We start from the raw sequence: 21,014 nt of genomic DNA on the forward strand, positions 1-21,014 counted from the left end.
CTCTTACAAATCTAAAAGCTACACCAAACCATAAATGTCCTCGTACACGCCATTAGTAGCATGTGAAGAAAAATAAAAATTGATGTTAATGTGGCCAACTAATATAAACTCTATCCCTAGGTCTCTCTTCCACAACTACATTTTTTTTAAAATAAAGGAATTATGAAAATCTCAAATTTATATTTCCTTAGGAACCTAAAGGCTATACACACAAGTGTCCTGCCTAGCAGGATTCAAAACAACACTACACTCTAGTTGAACAGAGAACCACCCCCCCCCCACCCTCCCCCCGCCCCGATGCAGGCCACCACATCTGGGGAATGGGACTGATTAGACCCTTCATCATTCTTATTCTGCGAGCCCACCGCACCCTACGATTCTCCCCAACCCTCACCAGGAGCTAATCAGCAACATTGCAGCATGTAAGATCTGGAGGACACGAAGCCATGGGACCGTCAAGGTTGTGGGTCAGCATGTCAAATCACCAGGCTTTTAAAAACGGAATCAGTTGCAGCAGTTCATCACCTGCTGCCAACTCAGGAGTGGGAATGCAGAATGCAGCAGCTGCTGCCAACTTGGCAGTGGGAATGCGGAATGCAGGAGATGCTACCAACGCAGCGCCCAGAATCTGGAATGTAGAAGATGCTGCCACGTGTAACTGCAATTGCATCGTGTACTGAAGTTCTAACCACTGTCCGACCTCCGCCTCCCCACGACCATGACAGTGGGAATAGCCATTCCCAGGGGAATCTGGTCACCAGCTGGTGCTGGCTCCACGATTCCTCCCGGGAATGGCCTCCCATGGCCATTCCCTACACCATCCAGGGCACTCTGCAACCTCTAACACAGGTCGTCTACCAACTTCATCCACTCTTTGTGGGCACTAAGAGTGCATGCAGGGCAGCTCCTGTGTGTTGTTTGGCCTTTCTTCACACTTGGAGCCCAGGCCCTTCTCTGCTTAGGGGCGAGGGGGGTGACCTCACAAATTATTAGAGCTTACACTGAAAAGGTATTTCATATTTGATTTTGTGGAGTGTAAAAAGACTTAACTCTACGGCTGATTCTCTTGTTTGAATCTCTAGGTTGAGTGTGGTCTTCATGGCATACTATAACAGCCTTATCAGATAAAATCAATTCTTCGTGTTAAACCTCTGATTTTGAACAGCCCTTTCATAACGAGGGATACCAAATTAAGCTTATTCTGCAGACAGATGTCTTGCGATGAATTATGCATTATGTATGACTTTAGACTTGGGGCACAAGGTTCTTGACAAAAGTCACACCCAGGACAAAAGGGAATATGCCAACCTTTAAATTGAAGGACATTTTTAAGAATGAGCTCAGGTGTACAGAATTGTCATGTTTGATTCAAAAACGCTGCCAGTATCAAACAAATCTGAGTATAAAACTAGGCCTTGAAAGAAAGGTAGATGTTTAAATAAGCATACTAGAGCTAGAATTGTTGTTGTCCAAATCATCTGAGAACGCTTTAGAGCATTTAAGAATCCCATTTTGAGGGAGTCATGAGAACCATATGTATGAGATACAGTAATAACTGATCAACTTTAATAACAACTTTATTCAGTTATCCGCACAGGCCTGTGAGGTTTCGGGGCTGCAACCAACCAAAAACAAAAACAAAGTCAAGATACCAGAAACAGCCTGCATGTATATTTACTGAAATTTAAGCTGATGGCCTCACAAATTGAGTGGACAAAGAGAAATATAATTATGTAATAGGGAGAGATGAAATGAGATAAATCTTTCAACATCATAGCCAAGCTAATGGACCACATACGATCCATATGACGGCACCAAAAAGCACAGAATGAGACTCTCAATTAGAAGCCCAACGCATGAACTCTAATCTCTCTCTCTCTCTCTCTCTCTCTCTCTCTCTCTCGTAGGCCGAGTTCGGTCTTTTGGAAGACGTTAATAAAATCTCTCTCTCTCTCTCTCTCTCTCTCTCTCTCTCAGAAGCGGAGGACTAAGGCCTTACACATTCGCGTCACAGGTATGGTAGAGGGTAGCTCACCTAAAGCAGATGCCTTAGAGCTATGCAATAAACTGAAGGTGGAAGGTTCCCCATTTGTGGATGTATTGAGAGCAGGAAAGGATACCACCCGACCATGTGCACTTGTCCTCCATTTCCCGGACTTAGGGAGTCGCAAAGCATTTTTATTACCAGGGGTAGCCTTGAAAGGGGAGAATCTACTTGGATGAGGATCTGACCCTGACACAGATGGTCACCACAAGGCCTCAATGGAGAAGCTCATGGCAGCCCGGAAGGAAGGGAAGTGGGCGGAATACCGAGATGGGAGAGTCATCATTACGGAGAGGCCCCCCACCCCTAAATAGGGGCACAGGGTCTATGAGACTACACGCATCAAGATGACCGCCTGGAACTGTAATGGCACTCCGTGGTCAGATGTGGGAGGCTTACAAGAGACATTTATAGGACGAGATACCTCATCTGTGTCTCTGAAAGCTTCTTGCTTTCAAAGGCTACAGGTCTCATCCTGGAACAAGACAGCACCTATTACATAATCACCAACATCCATTTCAACCACAAAGGTTTACTAGGATCCACGATCTACAACAGAGGCGATGAGGTGACTAGCTCCTTCAATGCTCTAAAACACTGATCCAACTTGTCACTCCAAACCACCAAAGGACTTAACTTGTCCTTCATGCTTCTTACCCCCTTCAAAAGCTAAGTGAGAGGGGGAACAATCATGGCAAAAGCCTCTATGAACCTCCTAAAAAAGCCAGTGAAACCAAGAAATGATTTCACCTGCCTAATCATCCGTGAAATTGGTTGTTCCAAGACCTTACAAACCTTATCTAGATCAATCCTAGCACCATCGACAGAGATGAAGACCAAGATACAAGAGTTTCTACCTACTTGAAGAAATCACACTTTGACTCTGTTGGGGTAAAGGCGTTATGCCCACCCTTATAGTGTGTACAAGCCCATAAGTTATAGTACATAGTACACTTAGTACTTTTAATGTACTAAGTGCACTATGTGTACTAGTGCAATATACATGTGTGATAGGGGAGTCACACACTCATGCCTCATGAGTTGACTTATCCCCACAACTCTCTCTCTCTCCCTTGCTTCTCTGTGTATGTCTCCCATGAATGAACTCTAACCCTAATTCTGGTTTTCTTCCCATCAACTGGTATCAGAGCTTTGGTCCCTCCCTCTTCTCCTGATGGCATGAGACAGCCCTGTCACGCTGGTCGCCTGCTGAATCCCTCTTGGAGCTGTCTGTATCCTCTCTGTAGCTCTGTCGACCTGATTCAGCTGCAACCTGCGTAAATTGCAGAGAGAGACAGAGCTACGTGTAGCATTACACAAGGCGCATACCCACAAGGCGCATACCTGGTATAGGCCAGACTGGCGCTAAGCGAAGACATCAGCAGCCAGGCGAAGCGTGAGCGAGCGCTGGGCGTAGATGCGCTAGGCGAAAGCAACACAGGCGAAGGCGGAGGTCGAGTGTGAGCAGTCGAGCGGATACACAATCGAGCTGCAAGCGCTACCAGGCGTTGGCGCACGACGTGGAGTTCTAGCGCTAGGCGAATACGTCAGGCGAACGTGAAGCGAAGGCTATCACGTCATCTGCAGTTCAGCACTACTAGGCGAAGCAAAGTTGGCGCTCAGCAACGAGTAAACCAGGCGAAGCGGGTGGCCCTTCAGCGTGAGCAGCGAGCGAATACACAGGCTGGTGGCTTTTCCAGAAGGGCATCAAAAGATCGAAGCTTTTCCTCCGCACAGGCTCACGTGCCGTTGCTGAATCGTAGTGCTGCACAACCGGCAGATGATGAAACTAGAACAGTTACCAAATCAGAGGCGCCTCTGCAAATGCAACAGAACAAGCCTCTGACTCGGTTGTCAAAGAAGCCACAGCCTTCTGCACAAGGCTTGGCAAGACTCCCTTGTGTCCACCTGCACAGAAGCTTGACGAGCAGCAGCATCAACAGCAAAATCGACGCCCTCCTTTCCTGCAACAAAAATCAGAAATTACAAGGTATTTGCCTCAATTTTTTTTTTGGGATTTGCAATTGAGCAAGTACAATCAACAATTGAGCAGGTACAGCTGCCCAATTGCTCAATTTTGAGCAAAATTGGCAAAATTGGGTGACATTGGTCACAATCAGGATCAATTTGCAGGAAATTGGTCAAATCAGGATCAATTTGCAGGAAATTGAATGTCGAAATTTGGGGCTTTTGATGTAATTGTGCAATTAAGCACTCATACATGCTGTATGATGTGAGAAATCGCACATTTGGGCAAAATTGCAGCAAATTGCAGCAAATCGCAGTGCAAATCAAGGGGCTTTTGTGCCGATTGAGTTGATTTGCATGCAGGCGATCGCATTTGATGCTGTGGATAATGTGTTGATGCCTTACAAGCACTCAATGTGCCTGTAAATCAAGGGGCTTTCATGTATTTGATGTATATGTAGCCAGGGGGAAGCATCGTGAACACTCTGGATGCCTTCATGTGCGTCAATGTACCATGTATGATCAGAAATTGATCTCAAATCAAGGGGCTTTTCAAGTTTGTATGCTTGTTGAGCTTGGCAAAGCAGCAGGCAAGACATTTATGCCTTGAATCCTCAGAAATCAGCTTGCAGTCAAGGGGCTTTTGCCCAATTTCTGTTCGGGACTGTTGTATGCAGTGTACGAGACTGTAAAAGTCTGATTTTCACTCATTTGGACAGCCAGGAGAGCATTTATTGCTATTGTACCTGCTGGTACAGATTTGGCACAGCTTTGTGCATGTTTTGGCATGGCTGTACATTGTTTTGAGTGACCAAAAGGTTCAATTTCAGCTGCTGCACTTGCCGGGACAGGTTTGGTACATTACAGGTGAGCACTTAGTACTGCTGTACAGTACTTTGGAAGGGCAAAAGAGCACATTTAAGGTGCTGTCCAAAATCTGCAGCAACCAGATTTTGGTGATTTCATCACAAAAAGTGGGAGAAAAGTTGCATTCTTGCTTCCGCAGTGGGAGATAAAGCTTGGGAGAAAAACTGTGAGCACTTTGTGTGCTTTTGGTGCAGTGTTTGCACATTTTGCAGGGAGTCAGGCATTGACAGGTTGCATTTTGCTATGGCAACCACAGGTGAGAGCTCTTCATTGCTTCACATCAAGAAGCTTGAAGGCTCGCATAACTATGATATTTGGCAAACCCAGTGCTACAATGTGTTGCTCCAGAAAAAGCAGCACAAGCCTATCAAAGAAAGGGGTGTGATGCCCGCTTCTCTTACAGCTGAAGAGTGGGAAGATATGGATGAGCTGGCAAGATCTACTATCATGTTGTCTGTGTCAGACTCATTACTTTTCAGCATTCGTGAAGAGAAGACAGCTTGGGGAATGTGGCAGAGATTGCAGGACTTGTATGCCCAACAAAGTGCCTCAAGCAAAGTGTATTGGTTGAAGAAACTCATAGGTCTTCAGATGAAGGAAGGGGCATCTATGACAGCCCATCTAAATGAGTTTAATGGTATTGTCAGCCAGGTCATCAATCAAAAGTTGGCAATGGACGATGAGTTCAAAGCCACTTTTTTGTTATGCACTTTGCCAGAGAGTTGGGACACATTCAGGACAGCCACTAGTAATTCGCATGCTATGCTGTCATATGCAGATGTTGAGGGTGCTCTTCTTCAAGAAGAGATGAACAGGAAAAACAACTCTGTTGGAAAGTCCAATGCAATGAATGCACGTGGGAGATCCCAGCAAAGGGGGAAAAGCCAAGAAAGGGGAAGGAGCAAGTCTCGCTCCAAAAAGGATTTGGAATGCCATTATTGTGGCAAGAAGGGACACATTAAAAAGCAATGCTACAAATGGAAAAATGATCAAAAAGAAAAGGGAAAAGGCAAAGACAAAGAGAAAGATGAAGCCAAAGATGTAAAGCCAAAGGGCAAAAGTGGAGTCAAGATTGAAGAAATCAATGTGTCACATGCAGGTGGCAGTGAGGATGAGGTCCTCTTTACGTCTTCACTTGATGCCCATTCACTTCTTACAGGTGGTCATGGTATGCACTCATGGATCATTGATTCAGGTGCCTCCTTTCATGTCACAGGTTGCAGAGACTTGTTTGTCAGGTATACTGCTGGCAATGAAGGAGTGGTTTATTTGGGTGATAACCATGCATGCAAGATTCTTGGCAGAGGTGATGTAAGGCTTGTATTTTCAGATGGCTCACAGCTTATGCTCCATGATGTCAGGCATGTGCCTGAGATCAAGAAGAATCTGCTTTCTACTGGACAGCTTGATGATGCTGATTATGTTACCACATTTGGTAGTGGAAAGTGGAAAATTAGTAAGGGCTCACTGGTTGTTGCCAGAGGCTCTAAGGTGGACACTCTTTACTTTATGCATGCAGGTGTTTGTCACCATGCTAATGTAAATGCAACCGAGCTGCCGGAAATTTCTATGTGGCATAGCCGGTTGGGACACATGAGTGTCAAGGGAATGGAGCAATTGTCTCGTTTGGGTTACTTGCCTTCTCTAAAGTTTTCAAGTTTTCAGTTTTGTGAGCATTGTATATATGGTAGGCAACTACAATGCCCCCACAAGAAAGCTCTTGGACAGAAAGATGCTCAGTTAGAGCTTGTGCATACAGATGTATGTGAGATGCCTCAGCTTTCTTTGGGAGGGGCAAAATATTTTGTGTCTTTTATAGATGATGCCACACGCAAGGTGTGGGTTTATCCTCTTCGTTTGAAGAGTGATACATTCTCAGTGTTTGAGAAGTTTGTTGCTCTTGTTGAGAATCAAACTGGCAAAACACTGAAGGCTTTGCGTTCCGACAATGGTGGAGAGTATACGTCCAAACAGTTTCAGGACTTTTGTGATGCTAAAGGCATCAAGAGGGAGCTCTCTACTCCTTATGATCCTCCACAAAACGGGACAGCAGAGAGGATGAACAGGACCATACAGGAGAAGGTCCGTTCTATGTTGTCACATGCTGCATTACCTCATGGTTTTTGGGCTGAAGCTGTTATGACAGCCGTTCACCTTATAAACAGGTCACCTAACACGAGGCTTGGTGGGAAAGTGCCAGAAGAAGTATGGACAGGGAAGCCTCCGTCATACAAGCACTTGAGAGTGTTTGGTTGCGTTGCGTACGTGCACATACGCAGGGAAATGCGCACCAAACTTGATCCTAAGTCTCATAAATGCATATTCCTAGGATATGGTGACAGAGGTGAAATGGGGTATAGACTTTGGGATCCCATGAATAGAAAGATCATACGCAGCAATGATGTCATTTTTGATGAAACATGCATGTATAAAGAGCCTGCAAGGCAACAGGAGCCTGGCAGAGTCATCTTTGATGATGATGGACATCATGGACAACAACAAAGGGCTGTAAATCAGCCATTACAGCAGGAAAACCAGCCCTTAAATGGTGCTGAAAATGGTCCAAATGGACAGCCAGATATGGCAGAAGATATCCCTATGGATATACCACAGTTGGAGGAGATACCGGGCATGATTTTTCAGCCTTATGGCATGGAACAGGAGCCACCAATGGGTGATATGCAGGCTGGACAGCAACCTGCAAATGATGGTCATTGGGTACGGAGGTCCACTAGACCCTCCAGAGCCCCTGACAGGTTTGTTCCAGGGGTTGACTACTTGATGCTCACTGACTGTGGGGAGCCCTCATGTTATAAAGAGGCTTTACAGAGGGCAGACAAGGCTCTTTGGGAGCGTGCCATGAAATCAGAGATGGATTCTCTGCATAAAAATGGAACTTGGAAGTTGGTGCCTTTGCCTGCAGGCAAGAAGGTTTTGCCATGCAAGTGGGTTTACAGGCTCAAAGTTGCACCAGATGCAAAGCCAAGATACAAAGCCAGGTTAGTGGCTAAGGGCTTCAAGCAGGAATATGGTGTGGACTTTGATGAGATCTTCTCTCCAGTGGTCAAAATGACCACACTTAGAGCTGTGTTAGCTTTGGTTGCACATGATGATCTGGACTTGATTCAGATGGATATGAAGACTGCTTTTCTTCACGGTGATCTCCATGAGGAGATATATATGCAGCAGCCAGAGGGTTATGCAGTGAGTGGAAAAGAGAAGCTTGTATGCAAGCTGAAAAAGAGTCTTTATGGGCTCAAACAGGCACCAAGAGAATGGTATCATAAATTTGATACATTCATGAAATCACAAAAATTCAGGAGAAGTGACATAGATCACTGCTTGTACACCAAGAAAGCTTTGGATGGCAGTCTGTTGATTCTCATTTTGTATGTTGATGATATGTTGATTGCCGGGAAATCTCGTAAAGAGATGGATGCCTTGAAGCAGAGGCTGCATCAAACCTTTGATATGAAGGATTTGGGTGATGCAAATCACATCTTGGGTATGCGGATACTTCGGGACAGAAATCAGCATGTGTTGTATTTGTCTCAAAAGGAATACATTGGCAAAGTCTTGCAGAGGTTCAATATGGACGGGGGGAAGAAAGCTAGTACTCCTTTGCCTCCATATGTGAAACTCAGTGCTATGGACAGCCCACAGTCGGATAGTGACAGGGCTGATATGGCCAAGATTCCGTATGCTTCAGCTTGTGGCAGTCTCATGTATGCCATGGTTGCTACTAGGCCGGACATTGCATTTGCAGTGGGAGTGGTTTCTAGATACATGGCCAACCCTGGCAAGAAGCATTGGGAAGCAGTGAAAGGTGTCATGAGATACCTGAAGGGCACACAGGATTTGTGCATTTGCTTTGGCAAACAGGATGCATTAGTGCATGGTTACACGGATTCGGATTATGCCGGTCATCCAGATAACCGGAAGTCTACTACCGGTTATGTATTTACATTCACAGGAGGTGCTGTGTCATGGATATCCAGGATGCAGAAGTGCACTGCCTTATCTACTACAGAGGCCGAGTATATTGCAGCCACAGAGGCTTGCAAGGAGGCATTATGGCTATCTCGGTTAGTGGTTGATTTGGGTTATACAGGGGATATTCCATTGTTGCATTGTGACAGTCAGAGTGCCATCCAGTTGGCAAAGAACCCTGTCTTTCATGCAAAGACGAAGCATGTGGATGTGAAGTATCACTTCATCAGAGAGGTGATAGAGAACAAGCAAATTCAGCTTGTTAAGATTCACACGGATGACAACCCGGCTGATCTGTTGACAAAGAGTTTGCCTCCGGAGCGGTTTGCTCATTGCAGACACTTGATGGGCATTGGATGAGGCCAGTTTCAGCCTTGATATGGCCTTGTATATTATCATGTACATGCTGATTTTTCTTTTCCTTTACTTAAGGGCACTTTGCCTTTAAGTGGGAGGTTGTTGGGGTAAAGGCGTTATGCCCACCCTTATAGTGTGTACAAGCCCATAAGTTATAGTACATAGTACACTTAGTACTTTTAATGTACTAAGTGCACTATGTGTACTAGTGCAATATACATGTGTGATAGGGGAGTCACACACTCATGCCTCATGAGTTGACTTATCCCCACAACTCTCTCTCTCTCCCTTGCTTCTCTGTGTATGTCTCCCATGAATGAACTCTAACCCTAATTCTGGTTTTCTCCCCATCAGACTCCTTCACAAACCAACTTCTCTCATCTGAGTATCTCCAAGACAACTTTGAGATGATGTATGTGCTCTTCGAATGACCTATTGTAAATCAATATGTCATCCAAGATGACAACACTCCACTTTCTCAAATGGGATTAGAAATTAGTAGGCACATACATAACAAAAGGATACATGTTCTTGACAATGAGTTAGTTCAAGCATTTGTAATCTACACAAAAGCGCATGCTACCGTCTTTCTTCCGTGACAAAGAACGGGAGGGTCCCATGGAGACTTACTAGATTGAAAAAAACCTTTATTGAGATAATCTTGCAGTTGCCGAGCAATCTCATCTTCCTCCTTCTAGCTAAACCATAAGAATGCCGGGAGACGAGATTACTACCAAGCAATAGCTCAATCTCATGATCGACGCCCCTCTCAGGTGGTGGACCATCAAGTAACTCGCTCGGAAATACCTCACAAAACTCTTTAAAATAGTCATCCAAAATTTGTTGTTCTTTAGAAACTTCACTACTTCAGATTGGATTACATTCACAAGCAAATGATTTTAACACAAGTTCAAAATTGAAAAGTTCATGAGAACAACAAAAGGACTCACAATTTGGTTCAAAAATAGTTTCATATATATATTCTCGGTCGAGTTTACATCACAAAATCCACAGGGGACATCATCACCCCGGGTGACATAGAATTATCGTCATGAAGAAGCAAGAGCTTACAAGACTAGTAATCTAACATCATCGTCTCGCTCTTATCAAAAAACCAAGGCATTTCCAAGATCACGTCCGTTTTGTCGTCAAAGTTCATGATGTGGAAGTCCAAAGCCTCTCAATAGTCCACAATTTGGACCTCAAGCCTAGGCACCGTTCGATCCCACACTTCCACGTCTGTACCCCTTGCAAGATTGACCACATAACGGTGATCACTTGCCACCATGGGTAGCCGGAGTGTCTACACCAAACGTGAAGAAATAAAATTGTAAGTAGAGCTGTTGACAAACAAAATCTACACCCGATGGCCTCCTATAGATCCCTCAGCTCCTCGGAGGAGATCATGCAGACCAAAGGTATACTCACTAATATGACACCCGTGGCAACTACTACTATCCAGATGATGAATTTCAACAGAAGAGATCAAAGAGTTACCTTTTAGTTCCGTAATGAGTACTAAGGTCTTACCCCCCAAAGACTTCTTCGGACAATACCTAAGGTGATGGCCAAGCTGGTTGTGCACTCAAAGCATAAATTGTCCTTCTACGTCCTTGCCACCTGTTCCTCGGTAAGCGGCACGCACCATCGCTCATCTCGAGAGCACTTTTTGGGATTGCGTTGCAACGACGACTGACTATCCTGGGACGCTGCAACATGTCCTCGCTTCTTGTCTTTAGAGGATTTTTGGTTCTTGTATGAGGAATCACCTGCAACCTCACGACCCCTTTTGACTACAAGGGTATCATCAAAATTTTTGGTATATATAGATGTCGTCTAGTGAATGAATATGGTTCCGGAGAACCTCCTTCTGATAATCCGTCGGAAGGCCGGACAAGTATAACATATAAAGCAACCCATGTGGCTCCTCAAGGGCCTTACAATGGTTCACCAGGTCTTTAAACTCCTAGGAATAGTTGTCCATGCTCTTCTTTCCCCTCTCCACTTTGAACGACCGTCAAAAGTTGTTAATAGAGATGCATTGTGTCTTAAACACATGCTAAAAATCAGCCCATTTTTTTGGCTTTACTCAGAGGTCCTTCCACCAGACGAATGCATTACACTGGAGCATAATTTGAATCTAACTAATACGCTGAGCATTACTGTACTTGTACACATCAAAAAAAGCGGTACACTTCCCAATCCAGCTATCCAAGTAAAGTTCTTCTCACCGGAGAAAGGTTCCGGGTGGAAGGAAACCTGCAGAGGAGGACTAGCCGCAGCTTGGGGAGCCTGGGAGCGTAGCTTCGCCAACTGTCTCTGTAAATCAAGCAGAGTGGAATACAAAGAATCGACAAAAGGAGATGCAAGAGGTTGAGGAGCAGGTGAAGGCTGTCCAAATGGCGGAGGAGGCTACACATGGCCCATATTTTGGTGATATGGCTGTGAGTATCGGAAAAATGCACAGCAAAGGTTAGGATCGATACCAAAACTTGCAATAGGAACCCGCTGTCCCAATTACTAAGATGGTACCTGAGGCGTAGAAGTCGTGTACTTGAGTGCCGAGAGGTACCTCTGTAGACTGTATGGTAGTATCACTCACAAGGTCATAAACAGATGATACAGTCATGGGCTGGCCACCAAACGCATCCACATGTACCCCTGAAGTAATTTATTGTTCCACCATGGAGTAGAGGATGCAGAGATTTCAGCAAACAGGGAGTAAAAAGCTTGTGAAGAGGGTGTAATATCGCTTAGCTTATGAAGGAAAGAGCTTGTGAAGAGGGTGTAGTAAGGATTCGCTCAGCTTATGAAGGAAAGAGCATGTTTTTCTGCATGACAAGGATGCTCACAAGGTCGACCAACAGCCAGCCTTTTACAGACAAGGGGCCGGTTTGAGCATGTCCCAGAAAAAGTAAGTTTCCTCCAAAAAGTATGCACCTACACACACTCGATAGAGTCACACAAATTTAGAGGAAAGCTAAGTATACAAACGGTTTTCTATAACGCCCAAAATACCAGAAATACTTGCTTTTTTTGAATGGCGTGTAAGGCCCGTACTGCACCCATGTCTCCAGCGAGTTTCAGCCATTCTGTTCACCCTGTAGACACAGACGTGAGAGCCTCTGCTGTACATCAACTGTAGTCAGGCCTCCATGCCTGTGTGTCAAGCAATCAGCTCTGTCCAGCAGCCAAAAGGCAAGCCTAGTACGCTACAGTTCACAGCCTCTCCTGCACCCTTCTATAGTCATGCCTCATACATACATGTGTTAGGGTTCTCCCCCCTTCTTTCAGTCATCTGCTCATCCAAGGCAATGTTGTTTAAAGCCATATACAGCAAAAGCGTGCAGTACAGTCCCAAAAAGCATAAACTCCCGCACACAACCATAAGTGCACAGGATTCAGCTTTCTGCTGAACTCGACCAGCTCTCTGTAGTATAACACAGCCGACAGTTTCAAAACCTCATGTGCATAAAAATGACAACGCCTAGGGTTTCACCCTCAAACACACGCATACAAGGACTGTCAGGGAACAAACAACATACACAAACATGACAAAAAGCTCTTGCTTTTTCCATAGATATACAACGATTTCAAAATATGGGCATACCTAACCATAGCCTCTTCCCCGTTCACCTCCAACTCCACTCTGTCCTCCACCCTAAGTGTCACATACCATTGGGCCTTGGAAGACAAAAATAGCCCACAAATTAGAACCCAAAATATCCACGCCATGGATTTTGCTCCTCTACTTCTGGAGTGTTTCCCACTTAATTCCAGCAGGACTTGCTCTGATACCAATGTTAAGCCCCCAAGCTAGCAGACCCTGCGATTAAGCATAAACATAAAGGAAACACACATAGAAACTGGCATCTAGCTCACACCACCCAACCATAGAGCCGTTCAGGCTCACTTCCAAGCACAAGGGGATGGTAGCATCCAAGACATGACTCCACGTGCCAAGTCTTTAGCATCCCATACCACCAGTACACACCCATCGGATGTAAGCACAGAGTCGTCTCAAGGCCTTGAGTCTAGGTCTGAGGAGCTCTCTCCCAATCTGACTCATAAAGTCACTTATATAGGCCTCCTATAAAATAAGAGCCAAGTATAGCACAAGTCTCATAAAAGCTACTAACCCCCACTTAAGAGGCCTAATCCCACCCATTTGATGTAAGCACAAAGTACTCTCCAGGCCTCGAGTCCAGGTTTGAGGGGCTCTCTCCTAAACTGACTCATAAAGTCACTTATATAGGCCTCCTATAAAAAAAAGAGCCAAATATAGCACAAGTCTCATAAAAGCTACTAAACCCCACTTAAGATGCCTAACCCCTAGGCTAAGGTTAATCAACCTAAAGGTCTTAACCTTGATTAGCCTTGGGACACAACAATTTGTATGTTTGTACAATCTCCAAGAGCTCTCATGCACTGCACAACAACAAACACCCCCCTCCCCCCGATATAGCACGCGCTTGCACACACGCACAATTTTCTCCTTTTTTACTAGTTAGTTTAATGCGCAATGATGTATGGATTGCCTTTTTAGGCAAGTCATGATGCTCTCAGGTGTTATGCATTCTCAGCATGTTTTTGCAACACCGGCCCAGATGACTCCTGATATTCGTAGAGCTTGACACGCGAATCCCAAGCCTCATTGATCATAAGCAAAAGTGACTCTTCAAGCGTAAGCCAAAACTGCAAAAAGAACTCCATAGTCAATCCATCCCATCCTGGAGTCTTCCATTTACCAAGCGCCTTTACTGCCTTGTTCAGTTCCATGGCTGAAAACATGGACTCCAAATCAACCGCGTCGTCCATATCTACAATGTTAGAACCATGAGACAGAAGCTGGTGTCATACCTTCTGTTGGGCAAGAGGAACTGATACGATTGGTGCCAAAAAAAGATTCGTGTCAAGAACTTTCTAATCGGCACCCTATTACCTTGATTCCAGTGATTTATAAATTGATCACTAAGATGATCTCTAATTGCCTCAAAAAGATCGAGAATAGGGGTATCCATCTAGAGCAATATGGTTTTGTGTCTCGTAGACAAATAACAAATAACAATGCTAATTTCTATGTTGGCATATAGTATGCAAAATATACCAAGCAGGATGTGATCTTATTGCAGGTTGATATAGCTAAGGCTTTTGAATCAAACCAATGGGATTACATTGCAGAAGTCATGGCGAAGTTGGGCTTCGGTCATGGCGAAGTTGGGCTTTTGAATCAAACCAATGGGATTACATTGCAGAAGTCATGGCGAAGTTGGGCTTCGGTCTAAAAATGCAAAACATAATTTATTGACTGTAGTGAGATAGCATTGCCAAATGCATTTTGGGAAAAGGCTTATCCTCTCAATGGGTTTGGGATAGATCCGTTCGATAAGGCTGCCCTCTCAGTGCCTTTCTCTATGCTATTGCTACTCATCCCTTCTTGACATATATGGATAAGCTCACTGAGGCTGATAGATTACATGGGCTTCGTCTCCCTGATAGTCGCCATTTGGTTGCTCAGGCATATGCTGATGACTATTTCTTCTTTCCTCAGAATATGCAATCGAATCTGCAATGTCTCATGAACGCCTTGCATATGTTTGGAATGGCAGCAGGTATTTTTATCAATTTTAAAAAATCAAAACTAATTTGGGATATCATGTGGGATGGAATCTTTCACTTCGTGATGCTATAGATTGGATGCTCCAAAAACTTATGATTAAATTGACTCTCTACTTGGCCACTTCATGTCAGATAGAGAATAGTTCAATCGATTTTAATGGCTTACATTCAGTTTTTTCTCCTTCTTCTGACATGGTCTAAAAACCAAAGCTCTTGTTTTATGACAAAAAGTATTAAGATCTTCTGGCGAAATTCTCATTATAAGAAGACCTTGCGTCTCCTTAAGTATGAGTTCATATGCTCACCGAAAATGCGAGCGCTTAACATTTTGAATATCCATTATCATGTTTTGGCACGCAAAGCCACTCTGCTTCTAAGTTTTCTTGCACACCAACAACCCTCCTGGACGCTTATGATTGTAGCTCTTTGCTTTAATGTGAACACAAATGCATTTGGCAAATGGCAACTAACTCACTGAGAACTTTTATTTGGCTATGTGGAGGGTAAGATTTATGGATGCCCTTACGTCTCTGGTCTCCTTGCAGACTGGAAGCTTGTTCTGCAATATATTCAATGGTCAGGTAGACCTCCTGAGACTGACAATACTTTGAGACGAGAAAGTATCTTTTAGAGCCAAGTATTCCCTACTCCTTTGGCTCTTTGTTTCGCTCGGCGAGCTTACTTTCTTTCTACAAAAGGCATTTCAGGTTTGCCAAGATGATAATTAAGGAAATGGTATGTCCTTTCCTCGAGCTCAAAGCGGTTGGGAGTTGGGTGCACTACAGACCTTTATGGCGCATGTTGCAGGAACAATTGTAGCCTTTTACTCCTCTTACAGAGGTTCCATACGGTGAAAGGGGAGAGGATTGCATCTTCAATAGGGCAGATCCTAGACCGTATCCTAGTTTCTCTTTCTCGTAGGTTTTGGCCACTTTTATTTCCAGGTTGATTATTCTTGCGCCCTGATTTGTCGATCGAGTTCATGAGATTTGGTCGTTCACTAAGTTGGTGGAAACAAAACCTAAAGAAAATCTGGCATAGTAAATTGCCACTCAAATCTAGATTTTTTTAATGGCAATGCTTGTTGGGAGTGCTCCCAGTTGGAAAACTTCTTGAAAAAAGACTCATAACTGCTATGAAATGTCCTTCTTGTCATTGTATAAAGGAAATAGTGATGCATCTTCTTTGGTATTGTTCGCAGACCAAAAGTTTCCTTCAGCAAATTTCACATTCTCTTAAACTCAAATTCCTAGGGTGTTCCTTCTCTATATTTTTTGTGGTTGTTTGGCAGGTGGTCTTCTACATGCATAGCCCTTTCTAGCCTAGACTGGATATTCGGCTTTGTGGACAATATGGAATTAAAAAAATCAGTTGGTTTTTTATTCCATAAGGATTACACGCTATCACTACTTTCATCAATCCTTGCGTCACTCTTTGTTTGACGGCATCCATCTAGATCGGATCGATGATGGCCAATTGGCTTTGATTTTTCAATGCTTTTAACTTGTGTGACTACTCTTCAAGAAGTTTGCCTCATTCTCCAGTTATTCTAGCCTTAGAGGACCCCTGGAGGCAGGACAAGCATGAGAGCACTAGAACTCCGGACAACCTCATACAGGACCCCAAGATATGGGGCAGGGTAGAGCAGATATGGGAAGGATTGGATTTTATCTCAAGCTCTGTCGTGAGCACCTTGGATGTGGGCCATGGTAAGATCAACAGATTTTTGTAGGAAGCAACACAGAGCAGATTGGAGGGGTTTCGTGAGCAAGAGAGGAGCTTGAGGAGGAGTCTTGCCTCTCTCCAATGGCTTTAGGAGTGTTCCCCCGTAGCCCGTGGATTGAGCGTCAGCTTGTTGCCGCCCACACACAGATCAAATCCATCGAGAAGGAGGGTGGAGTACAGGTACCACGCTAAAGCTTCCTTCTGGACCCAGGCCAAAGATAGAATCACGAGCGACTTCTTTGAGATTGAAGGCCCCCATAGGCAAAGAGATGGTATTTGCAGGCTGCGAGGCCAGGATAGAGTTATTGTTTCTGAGACGCCCCTCCCCCCCCCCCCCCCCCCCCCCCCCCCCAAGGTGAGAGCCATCACGATAAAAAATTTTCGGATACCCCCTCACGGGTGCCCCATTATCCCCGCAAGTGATGGATGCGCACAAGAGGGTCTGGCGGCACTCAAGAGAGGTGGTTCCTCCCGCTCTACAATCCTTCCTATTGACTCCCTTCACAGCAGAGGAGCAGGCAAAGGCATTGATGGCTCTTCCCAGGGAAAAATGCCTTCTAGTTTCTTTGTTTCTTCGCCACTGGGATCTCATGGAAGGCGGCTTTCAAGCAGCCTTCAATGAGATCAAGATCACAGGCACCATGCCAGACAGGCTTTCAGAGGGTTTGATACACTCGATTCCTAAGGAGCGTGAAACCGGTCTCTAGTAGAAACCAAACTACAGTAGACTAGCAGTCACCCAATCCAATTGTAGTCCACCCAATAAAACACTTCTATGGGAGCTACAGTGCTCCAACACAAAAAGAGAACGACACCTGTTGGCCCCAAAGCTTGGTGCCCCTTTTGGTATTTCTTTATTCAATTTCAATGGAAAAGTTTAAATGATTACAACATGGCCATTCATGGCTCGTATATCTACAAGTCCAATCTGTCAATCCTCTGGACCTCTTAGCATAGAAGTTACACACATCTTTGTGTCCCAAGAACACCACACTGTTATCTCCTCTAATCTGCTAAGTCAGTGCATCCATGAGGCCTTGAATATGCATCTGACTGAACCATGCACATAGCCACAAACTCAGCCATGAAAACAATCCACAAACTCTTCCAAATCAGTCCACAATCTTGCCCTGTTTCCACCCTATAAACTGTCAAACCCTTCCTCTCACAAAGGGCCAGAGAAACGACTCCAGAACAGTCACGAGCCAGTGAAAAGAGAGACTCAATATGACACCTCTTGCATCCCTTGTACCATGAAATTCACGGTCCTGTGTGTTCTCCACACTGTCAGAAATGTGGCTGTCCATGACACTCAAATCAGGTCACCAGTTATGATTCCAAGCCTCAGACCGTTTTCCAATGAGGGGAAAAACTGAGCTCTGATACCAATGTAATCGGGAAGCGGACGCGTGTATTGGAATCGTATAAATGTGAACAAGATTCTGAGCACTTAACACTTGAGCATTACAACCACAAAGCTGAAAAATGACAGTACACCACATAAAGGGGCCGATGATAGGCTGACCCCCCCCCCCCCCCCCCCCCCCCCCCAGGTTATATTACCAAAAGAGTCTGCAAAGTACAAGATTACATGTGCCTGGGGATTCACCACCAGCCTGCACCTGATTCTTCCAAATACATCATGAATGAATACATTTCAAACAAGAGAATCTGTAGGTACATCCGCCCTACACACAGGTACATCCGCCCTGCACAAGCCTCTTCACAGGTACATCCGCCCTGCACAAGAGTATCACAATCCTCACAGGTACTCCGCCCTGCACAGGATGTAAATGGATCTTTAGGCCTTGTTTCCACGCGAGAAACTGATCTTGAAACCTGTGTTCTCTGCGACGAGCAAGTGTCCCCAATGCTTGCCCTAAGCACCTGTTATACCAGGAAACCTTGAGACACATCCATGCTCACATATTCCATTGCTGTCCGGCCTGTTTTGTGCAATAACCAGTCCAAAACAGCAACTTTCTATCGCGAGAATTCCACCTGTAAAGGGTCCTACAGCCCTGTGGAGGTCCCTAGAGCTGTCCTGTACTGTCCAAGTTGACTTTGGACACCTGTAACCAGCCCAAAACTCGCAATAACCAGAAATTGCAGGTCTGAAATTTACCAACCAGCCCTTTAGAAGAGTGTGGGGATCGATATCCAAGCTTGTGTGAGTCCGGGAAGCAAGCAACCAGCCCTGTAGCAACTCCCAAAGCTCCAACCAGCTCTCCAATGTGTTGAATAATGAATAAAACAGCCCAAAAGGCCTCTTGAGGGAGGCGCCTTTTTCCAGTGCCACCTAAGGGGCTCGGTGGGTACACATACAGGCTGACATGTGTCCCCATAAGGTGTCCAGGTAGGTGTCCAGCCCATAGTGCTTCATTTGTCCTGTTTGTATAAGTTTAGGTCCAACCAAATGGGAAATGGCCATAAGCTGTCCGGACTTCATTAATTTTGGTCCAACCAAATGCGAACGCATTATAAGTTGTCCAGCCACTTATTAATGAGTGTGGACCTGCAAACCAATAAACTTTAGTAGTAAATGAAATAAGCTGTAAATTGAGTGTGGACGCGCTTACCACCTGCAAAACCGATAAGCCCACAGTTTTAGGCCCAAACAGGAATGCACACACGTGTCCACAAGGTGCCCGGGCGTCCCCGGTCCCTCGGACTTCACAAGCCAAAATAACAAGCATTGTCCAGGCAGCAAGACAATGTCACACAAAGTAAAATAAAGTTATGGCATAGCATGAACCTGTGGTCGTCTAGATAAGGCATCTGCCACCACATTCTTTTTCCCTGGAGTGTGTAAAATCTGAAAATGAAACATTGAGAGGAAATTTGCCCATCTCATATGCTTCTCTGAGAGCTTACTTTGAGTCAAAAAGTTATCTCAAACTTTGATGATCAGTTTTGACCATAAAATCAGCCCCTAAAAGATAGTGTTTCCAAATAGTAAGGGCATGAATTACAGCCAACAACTCCTTCTCATAAACCTGTAAGTGAAGGTCTGCATGTTGCAAGCGTCTGCTCTAATAGGCAATGGCATGTCCTTCTTGGTTCAAAACAGCCCCTATGCAGTCCCCACATGCATCACATTCCACCACAAAAGGTTTGTGCAAATCCGGAATAATGAGTACCGGTCCCGAGATGATTGCACTCTTCAACTTTTGAAAGGCATCTCTCTCTTCTTGCGTCCATTTAAAGATTGCTTTCTTCTTCGTTAAGTCATGTAACGGAGCGGCAATGAAAGCAAAATGCTTGACGAACCTTCTGTAGTAAGCACATAAACCAAGGAAGCTCCTCACTTCATGGACCGATTTCAGCTCTGGCCATTCTTGCATGGCTTGTATCTTTGCGGGATCCATGTGCACACCATCCTTTGATATAATGTGACCAAGATAGTGAATCTCTGGGAGGAAGAATTCACTCTTTTTTGCATTTATGTAGAGCTGATTTTCCTTAAGCTCTTTAAACACAATAGCTAGGTGCTCACGATGTTGGGCTTCATTCTTTGAGAATACAATAATGTCATCAAAGAATATACCCGTGAACTTTCTATGCTTTCTGAATACCCTGTCCATCATCCTGTTGAAGGTAGCGGGTGCATTTGTAAGGCCAAAAGGCACCACCAAAAACTCATAAAGACCAAAGGCTGTCCTAAATGCAGTCTTGTGTACATCTTGAGGTGCCACTCTCACTTGATGATACCCACTCTTGAGGTCTATTCGACTGAAACATGCCGAACCTTCAAGCTTGTCCAAGATGTCATCAATGCGCGGAATCGGAAACCGATTCTTGATGGTTATCTTATTGAGGGCACGGTAATCAACACACATCCTGTAAGTACCATCCTTCTTTTGAACAAGAAGTACTGGCGAGCAATATGGCGAGGAACTAGGCCGAATCAAACCCTTTTCCAAAAGTTCATTCACCTGTGCCATAATCTCTTCTTGTTGACTAGCACTCACCCTGTATGGTGGCCTATTAGGTGGAGAGCTACCGGGAATTAGATCTATGCAATGATCTTCCGGCCTCTCTGGTGGCAACCTTGCTGGCAAAGCATTCGCAAAACAATCTTTGAACTCATTCAAAAAGTTAAGCTTGTCTTGATCTAATGTACTAACATCAACACTAGAATGTTCAATGGTATCACGTACAAAAACCAAGTAAGAACAAGCTGATTTCTTTATTGCCTTATTAATTTGTACATGGCTTACAAGAGGTATAGTACTTCCAGTAGTACCAGCATCTATAGAGTGCTCACGGCCTCTATGTACAAAGCTTATTTTCTTCTCTTTGTAAGCCTTAATAGGCTCTAAACGGTGATGCCAGGGCATCCCCAACAAAACATCACAACCTGTAAGAGGAGCCACTAAAAAGCTCTCATGGTCGAGGTAGTCCTGTATATGTACACGGAGCTTACCAATGACTGGAGTTACAT

General features: G+C 44.7%; 1 protein-coding gene across 4 annotated transcripts in view; it reads right to left on the reverse strand.

The window, feature by feature from the left end:
- Window positions 1-1,309: 1,309 nt before the first annotated feature.
- Window positions 1,310-21,014, reverse strand: part of EMB2191 (Cytidine/deoxycytidylate deaminase family protein) — a 123,926-nt gene continuing 104,221 nt past the window's right edge. For all 4 annotated transcript variants that reach the window (XM_086784178.1, XM_086784181.1, XM_086784168.1 and 1 more), the window contains exon 9: window positions 1,310-1,615. In XM_086784178.1, coding sequence (XP_086640304.1) covers window positions 1,578-1,615 — 38 coding nt within the window. In that variant the 3' untranslated portion in view covers window positions 1,310-1,577. The remainder of the gene's footprint in view (window positions 1,616-21,014) is intronic.

The sequence above is a fragment of the Cibotium barometz genome, chromosome 4, assembly GCF_041138505.1.
Source record: "Cibotium barometz isolate CiBa-2024 chromosome 4, ASM4113850v1, whole genome shotgun sequence".
Classification (NCBI taxonomy): Eukaryota; Viridiplantae; Streptophyta; class Polypodiopsida; order Cyatheales; family Cibotiaceae; genus Cibotium; species Cibotium barometz.